Raw genomic sequence first — 8,602 nt, forward strand, 5'->3', positions numbered from 1 at the left:
CCATGCATAGACTGTGCAACTGTTGACTGATAAATGTCAGCTGAAACCACAGAATCACTGCTAATTTCACAGAACTACAGCACATTGTCTCTAAAAACAGATTCTCATGTGAGAACATGCAGCTCTGAGTCAGCTTGCAAAGGGCACATAGTTCATGCAGTTTATATCGACACTGTACGATCAGGGCACAGGACTGCACATGAGCCCGAAATAATTGGACTAATTGGTTTAGAGACACTGAGCAAGTCAGAGCTGCACTGAGGGGGCAAAGTGCTTTGCATGTGTAAGAACTCTGACTGCTGATGATTTGGACAATCCTCCAAATAGAGCGTTACGCCAAGAGCCGAGGCTCGAGGAACCCCTGACTGATTTTTTGCTTGTGCCGATCTAAAGCTACTGATTGAAACTGAATAATGAAGCCTTTGAATTAAAATATTATGACACGCAGTCAAAGGAAATGGCGATCGAGCTCAGACTGAAACTCCGTGTGAGTCACTGTTGATCTACAGGTTACTTTTATCTTTAGTAAGAGCTATTTCTGTGCTATGATTGGTTAGAAACCTGATTGGTACTTATCACAAAGACCATGAGATAAAAGGTATTCCTTCAGCTGATTAAAAATAAAAATGTTTTCAAATATTTTGCTGATATAAAGAAAAAATCTATAATTATTCAAAACTGAAAGATACAGCGCATTTGAGAGAAAGAGGGAAAACTCCTGTCTGTTGATAATATTTATTACTTGATTTATAAAACACACACACAACCACACACACGCAGAGGTAACATAAAGAAAATGCATAAATAAATATAAATATATAAATAATATTATAAATACAAATAAATGAAATAAATAACAGCAGTCCATCCACGTGAGCCTTTTCCCTCACTTTGCTGAAGCAACATGTTCAACAATGATTATGTGAAACCAAAGGCCAATCCGGTCTCATGATCAAATACAAAGAAAAAACACAATAAATAATTTCACTCTGAATTATGCTAAAAAAAAGACAGATATGTGTATTTGTGTATTAAAGTTGGAGGCTTTTACTTTGAATAACCTTTAGCTTTACTTTTTAGTTAAAACTGTGTAGGTGAGACCAGAGCTGAGAATCATAGCTGTAATTTTATGCTGATCTGTGGAATTTCACACACGCAAATGTGTGAAATTACAGACGCACCACGCACATGTACCCAGACCCATGCGTTGCGTAATGGGTATTATATTTTACAATTTTACAATACCCAGATATGCAGTCGTTGTGTGGATTCCTCTCTGAACCACAAGCTGCTTCCTTGTGATAAGATCAGGGGCAACAGGCTTACAATGGAACACACAAATAGCAATCTCACACAATCTTTTCTGTTTGTCGCTGTCATCTATATCAGTCGAGATGGTATCACGAAAGGTGCTGGGCTGTGGTTAAAAGAGTACATTCTAATTTCTCAGATCTGCCTCTCATTTACTGGGGCTGCTAAAAGGTTAGAGACATTTTACTGCAACTTTTTACTTCATCATTGTTTCAGTTTTCTCGTAATAATGATTCACTGCTTTCTTTCAAGGAAACGCCTCCTCAGAGTGCACTTCAGTCACCTCGTTGACCACTCTACTGTTTTAATCACAATTCCAACATTTTGAGGCACTGACTTCTTTTTTTTTTCTTAAAGTTACATTAAATATATATATTTAAGACTTTTCTGAAGTGGGGGAATGGGATGGGGTGATGACACACTGTTTTTTGTGGCTCTATAATTCCAAAATCGTTACAGATAAGGAGGAAAGTGCAAACTCCTATTCAAATTTCATGGTGAAATTAGTGTATAAATGCAGTTTTTTTGTTTCTGGCTTCACTTACAGCTGAACTTCAGAAAATGGTGATGGAATATTTTTCTGGGGCGTCAACCACAAAGCAGCACGGAGGCCAGCGACAGGGTTAAGGTATCTGCTTTTTGTGTTTTACTTAAGTCTCTTCTGGTGCAGAGCAACCCAAATGATGTTTGATGCAAAAGAGAGAAAATTTGTTCCTGTGATAACAGTTGCAGTGGTTACGGTCTGACCGACTAATGCTCGTCACACCAACACATGAACAGGAACTAAAGGTTGTGGTTAAACATTTGTCTGCGCCTGTTCATCTCTGAACTGTCCTTCACTTGTGAATAAAACAGTTTTGACTGGTGTTTGTTTCTGTTTGTTTTGCATGACTTTCCCATAGCTACTCTGTTCTGTGGAATTCATTAAATAATGCTTTCAGAAATAAATCCACACCACATGCAACCACGTTGACTAAGGCTCAGCTGTCAGTGAAGCACCAGTAAGAGCACACGTGCATGCTGGAATATAAAAATGGATAATCTGTTTTTCACAATTGAATTCAAATTCAAAGTTGCAAAGACTTATAAAAGAGTGCACTACCCACTTTATTACGTATGCCTGTTCAACTGCTTATTAATACTAATCAGCCAATCATATTGCGGTACTTTGGTGCATTTAGGCGTGTGCACGTGGTCAAGACAATTTGACGAAAATTAAACTGGGCGTCTAAATGACAAAAGAAGGTGAATTAAGGTGGCTTTGAACTTTGGCTGTTGGTGCCAGATGGGCTGGGAGCTTCTCCACACAGCCATGTCTAGAGTTCACATAGATTAGTCACAGTCTAAATAATACAAAATATCTTCTAAGCGGTTCTTTGGGTAAAAATACACTTTTGATGTGAGAGGTCAGAGGAGAGAGGCCAAACTAGCTTTCGTTGCAGTTGTCACGTTTGCTTGGCTGGAAAAAAAAATGCTGGTTTGATTCGAGCTCAAATGCTGTTTGAGGTTGTGTCAGGAAAGGCATCCTGTGTAAAACCAAATCAAACTACTAACAACTAAACTAGTTGTGGTGGCCCCTTGTGTCAAGGAAGAAGCTAAAAGCAGCCTCTTCATCTTCGAGCTGATAGAAAGGCAATGGCAGATACAGAAGAGTATCTCTGAACACACAACATATCAAAGCATGAAGAAGATGGGCTTTGTCTGGTTAGTCTGCCTGATGGTGGATTAAGAATTTGGTTCAAATAACATGAGATCCATCCTACCTTGTCTGCTGGTGGTGGTGTCATGGGGTGTGGGATATTTTATTGGGCCTCTTAGTGACCACATCCATTACTTTTTAACCACAGTTTACCCATTGACTGACAGCTGCATCCAGCAGGATGGTTGTCGTGGTCCCAGGCTTGCCCATAAAAAACTCACAACCCTGGGTCCACACCCATGTGCCATGTCATGAAGCTCAAATCATCTGAAACTGGTTTCTTGAAGATGACAGCGCACTCACGGTACTCAAATGGCCTTCACATTCAGATGGAGAACCTTTGGGGCTTGATGGATGTGCAACCAACAAATCTGCAGCAAATATTTGATGTCAACATGGACCAAAACCTCTGGGGAATGTTTCCAGTATCTCGTTGAACCTGAGGCATGAGTGCTTGAATCAGTTCATAAGCCAGATTGATTCAACCTGGTGTGATCAAGGTATAGCTGATAAAGTGTCAGGTGACTGTGATGTTGAGGGGGTCTGGAACCTCATACCAGCAGCTGTTTATCATTTCAGTTTTTAGAAATAGAAAATTTCCATTTTGCTTCCATTGCTTCTGAGTGAAGCAGGTGCCTATGAGTACTGTAGAGTCATGTGACTCGAGAACATATGGTAGTGAAAATGGAGTGATCGTTGTTAGTTGAGTTGAATCCATGTTACATCCTTGATGTTATCTATTTCTATACTCAAGGTGGAGGAGCTGCAGAGGTGTTGCTTGATGGGTGATTTTTAATCTACGTGTTTAAGTGACAAAGACATCTGTGTCTCTTACACTTCCTTTTACCCAAAAAGGCAAGTCACTACGACAGATCTGTTAAGACTGCCCTATTTATGAGTGTGGCAAAGCATTAAACTTTCAGATCACTTTTTAGAACGACAGCCAAAGAACATCATCACATCCAGAGTGAAGTCACCATGAAGGCCACAGTGGGACTGCTGCTTCTGCTGCTCACTGTTTATTGCTGCGCTGCTGCACGTAAGTCTGTCAGTCTGCATGTGGCTAAGGATAAATTACACCTGAGGCACTTTGATGTTTTTATTTCAATTTTCATCTAATTTAATAGTAATCATCATAAATTGCATGACTTACAAGGTTTGCATTTGGCTAAATTAACCTCAGATTAGTTATGGTTTTTGGTGTGCTGTTATTTTGAGTAAATACATTTAAAAAGGTTGTTGTTTGGCTTTGGTTATAAAATATGCATGCGTAACAAAGATGCATTTGTACCACAGACATGATATTAGGTTTTCAGATGTCATGTTACAGAGTTAAAGTGACATCTGAAAACCTAATATCATGGATGAGGACCTCAAGGATGAGGTTTTGCATGGTGTCAACTAAGATGGATTTTGCAGGGTTAGCTTGTTATCATGAGTTGTACACTCATAACTAAGGCTGTGTTTAATCACTCATAGAGTCAGAAGGCCTCTGGCTATTTTTTGTCCAGAGGCTTCTTAGCAGGTTGATTCACGTAATTTTAACATGAAGGATGCTGAGGTCACTGAACTGATGTGGCTCTTTTTCTTTCTTCCAGCTGAAGCATTGGATGAGACAGCTCCTGGAGAATGCTGTTTCCATTTCTTTACAGAACGCATACCAGTGAAGAACATAGTCTCTGTCACCAAGACTCACAGCAGCTGTCTGGAAAAAGCATTTGTGTATGTCACCACAATGAGTAATTAGATTAATAATAACAGTTTCTGAACACAAAACAAATTGCACGAACATTTTACTGAGACACAGCGTAATATTTTCAGTACTAACTCTTTTGTAATATCCCTGCAGGATCCATACAGCCAAAGGAAGACGCTTCTGCGTGGGCCACAGTGTCACCTGGGCTCAAGATGCTTTTAAGAAAGAGCAGAGCAGTGACTAACAATGCTCTTCAGTGTCCACGATCAAGCATAATAACAGGCTCTGTTATGTTACTCTTCACTGCCAGCATTTTTATAATGACTGTATTTTACAAGACGCTTTGCAAAGCATAAATAAACCCATGTTCTCTTGATTTGCTTGCGATCCTCTCCAAGAATGTTTCAATTAAAAAAAACAAAAAAACAAGCATCTGCAGTTGTGGTCAGAAGTTTCATGTCGATGATGAGTGTATGTAGTGTCACATTAATTTTGGGACTTTTAATTATTTTTTTTGAACTCAGGAATCTCAGGACGAGTGTACATGAACTTGTGTACTGTAAGAACATGCATGGTTGTTTTTAACTTAGTGAAAGAGGTTTCATCGTGGGTAATTAAACATTAAGAAAGTTAGTGAATAGTTAATGAAGCATTAAAACCGCACAGGTCAGCCGTTTGTCCCGGGTATGAAGTGAGAAAACATTTGAAAAGTTTGTCACAACATAGACAGACAGGCACTGATGTCAGGATATTCAGCTCCTACAATGAAGCCTGCCTTCCTCACAATTTTGTACAGGTGTGAAATGCCTCTCTTCTTCGTGCCGATAGAAAATCTGCAGCAGCGTTTTGCAGATGTTGAAGGAGTCTGTGCTGACTCCTGCAAGGCTTCTCTGCCTCCCTCGGCTAGACTCTGAGTACCTTCTGCATGCGCTTGAGCTCCTGCTGATCACCAACTTTCACGTTACCTGTGATCCAGGGCTTGTTGTTAGCATAGCAATATACAGTCCTTACTGGAACAACAACATCCATACAGAAGTTCATGTTTCAATAATAATGTATACTTTATTGATCCCCGTGGGGAAATTAATCTCTCTGCATTTAACCCATTCACTCAGTGAAGCAGTGTGCAGCCACTAATCAGGTGCCCAGGGAGCCGTGTGTAGGGACGATACCTTGCTCAGGTGCTTCTGGGTAGCCATTCAGTGGATTCGAACCCTGACCTTCCAACTACCTACTGAGCACAACAAAACCTGATATGGGGTCACAAGTTTTTCACTCCTGGAACAGTACATGCTACATTTTGACATTTATTTTTTTTTACCATATATTTTTGCAATTTCACCATTGGATTTTAACTGAAACAGTGAAGGGCATCAACAGATGTATAATATTAATTAAGAATTGTAGGCATTTTTATTCACAGTCCTCCATTTTCAGAGGCTTAAAGAAACTGAATAATTGAGTGAGAGCAGTTTCATGGCCAAGTGAGGCCTGTTCCTGGTATTACGTGACAAATAAGCAGTTTAATGTCTAACTTGTCTTAGAGAAGACAGAAGATTTTTTAAAAAGTGGATGATTGCAGAAAATCTTCCCTCACATCTTGAGGAGAAATGTGTATCATTCTCAAACTCGACAATCAAGAGAAACGTTCATGAATGGGAATACAGAGTTTACTGATGGCGGCTGCAGTCAAAGAAGAAGATCTCAGGAAAGAAATTCTTTTTGTTGTGACTTTTATGGAGTAAATTACAAAAATGAACAGGAACGACTAGAAAAAGTGTCTTCCAGATTTATGAGACAGACCATCTGCCCATTCCCAGCATGATCCCTCAGGAGGCCAGCTTTTTTTATGGTCAACCATAATAAAGCTCTAGTTATTTTAATCTGTGAACAGATTAAACAGCAATTTTATAATGACTGTATTTTCTAAGATGTTTTGCAAAGCATAAGTAAACCCACGATTGTTTTGCTTTCGATGCCCTCCAGGAATCTCTCTAATACTGTGGTCAGAAATTTACATACACTCATTATGGCCAGATTGGGTGTACATAAACCACAACTATATGAACACACGGAAATTTTGAATGAAAAGGATACGCTTTAATTGCAGGGTGTTTTTGAACAAATGACATTGCTCACTGGGCACATGTGGACTCTCACGGTCTAAAACTGAATCTGCCTGCACTCTGACAGTATAAACACTAGGGAGAGTAGTGTTTGTGCGGTGTTATAAAAGGGGCGCTGCAAGGTTAGAACACTCATTGCTATGAACCTGTTATGTTTTGATGTGTGTGTGTGACCTCCTGCGTGCAGTAATAAATAGCTTGATCACAGCTCCTACCGTGTTGCAGACTTTAAGTTCCACGACAGCTGGAGCAGAAGATTCAAATTAATAAATAATATCAATAAATCTGCAGGAAGTGTGTGATGTTATCATGTCAACATGGATAAAAAATCTCTCCAAATGTTTTCAGCACCTTTTTGAATCTATACAATGAAAAACGTGATACAATAAATATGGTCCAACTCAGTACAGTGTGCATAACTGTGTTCACTGAATGCATTTATGTGTGCACATATGCAACCTGTTACCCTCCGAGTGACGAGTTACTGTCATTGCTGATTGTAGCGGGTGCCCACTACTGCAGAGTCATTTGGCTGGAGAATAAGTAGTAACCGTGCTGTCCAGTGTAGCGAGTGATGTATTCACCATTTTTGTGACCAAACAATATTTACAAAAATAAATAAGAAAGTCAACTTCATAGTTAACTCAGTAAAAATAAACATAACTGAACTTAAATCAGCAGAAATTATGGTCACATGCACACAGCTATACTGACCTGGTCCTTTCTCCCACTAACACCAGAGTTCTTCTGCTATCCAAACAATTTCTCCTCTGAACTATTCCATGCAGTAGGTAAGACAAATATTACCATTCTCATAAACGTATAATGCTACTCTTTATTAGCTATAAAAACTAAGGTATAGTCAATACATATCACAACAATAAATCCATTTCTCAACAAACACAAAGTCAAATTACAAGACTTTATCAAATTACAAGAATTCTCCCCCTTCTTGACCTGGTCTCTTCCTGTGATCTCAGACTAACCTGGACGCTATAAATACGGGGAATTGAAACTACATTTCCTCCTATTGTTCCTGGCACACAGGTAGGTAAGGTGAGTTCAAACTAGACAATTAACAAACTTGTCAGAGTTGATTTAAACCAAGATGTTACATTAAATAATCTGTAACAGTGCGAAACATAAACAAACCCGGGATAGTACACGTTTGCCTACTACAGAATACATATGAGATATGGCTAAATCAAAACAAGAATGTTAACTAAGAATATCCAGCTTTTAACTCTGAACAAAAGGTGTTCTCACCCACTTTGTCACACAAACATTATAAAGGAGGTCATGATAGCTGGCATATTAATGATCATGAAACTGACCTCACGGCCCATTATTAGTCAGTGGTGCTAGTTTCAGTCATTATGCAAATGTACTGGTTATAAGGTTGGGGAACCCTGCAGTCGAGCTGAGACTAAACAAGTAATTGAATAAGCGACAAAATGTTTCTTGCACTGAAGACGCTATGTCCAGATGAACAGAATCAGCTTTGGGGGATTATAAAGAATCATATGGCAGAAATAAACAGACATTATGCTGTTACGCATGTCTTCTCAAACAAAATTACTTTAATTAAAAAAATAAAAAATGTGGTCATCGTTCTCAGCTGACTTGAATAGATGGAACATGATGTTATCTGTTTCCATAATCGATGTGGAGAAGCTGCAGAGGTGTTGCTTGGTGAGTGATCTTTAATCTACATGTTTAAGTGGTGGTGTGTCTCTTACACTTCCTTTTACCCAAAAAGGCAACTCACTA

General features: G+C 39.1%; 1 protein-coding gene across 1 annotated transcript; it reads left to right on the forward strand.

Annotated features, from left to right (window-relative positions):
* The first annotated feature begins 3,934 nt into the window (after nt 1-3,934).
* Nucleotides 3,935-5,082, forward strand: LOC309710764 (eotaxin-like). Its single transcript, XM_082540517.1, has 3 exons — nt 3,935-4,049; nt 4,609-4,732; nt 4,860-5,082. The coding sequence occupies exons 1-3, from the start codon at nt 3,989-3,991 to the stop codon at nt 4,948-4,950; spliced, it is 276 nt and encodes a 91-aa protein (XP_082396643.1). The 5' UTR covers nt 3,935-3,988; the 3' UTR covers nt 4,951-5,082.
* Nucleotides 5,083-8,602: the final 3,520 nt, after the last annotated feature.

Source organism: Aulonocara stuartgranti (assembly GCF_965226115.1).
Source record: "Aulonocara stuartgranti genome assembly, chromosome: 7".
In the NCBI taxonomy this organism is placed as follows: domain Eukaryota; kingdom Metazoa; phylum Chordata; class Actinopteri; order Cichliformes; family Cichlidae; genus Aulonocara; species Aulonocara stuartgranti.

What these genes read in the sequence shown, in the direction of transcription:
- LOC309710764 (XM_082540517.1), top strand. Translation starts at nt 3,989, where the DNA reads ATGAAGGCCACAGTGGGACTGCTGCTTCTGCTGCTCACTGTTTATTGC. An exon ending in TTATTGCTGCGCTGCTGCAC is followed by an intron (nt 4,050 to 4,608) that starts GTAAGTCTGTCA and finishes TCTTTCTTCCAG; the next exon opens with CTGAAGCATTGGATGAGACA. An exon ending in TGTCTGGAAAAAGCATTTGT is followed by an intron (nt 4,733 to 4,859) that starts GTATGTCACCAC and finishes ATATCCCTGCAG; the next exon opens with GATCCATACAGCCAAAGGAA.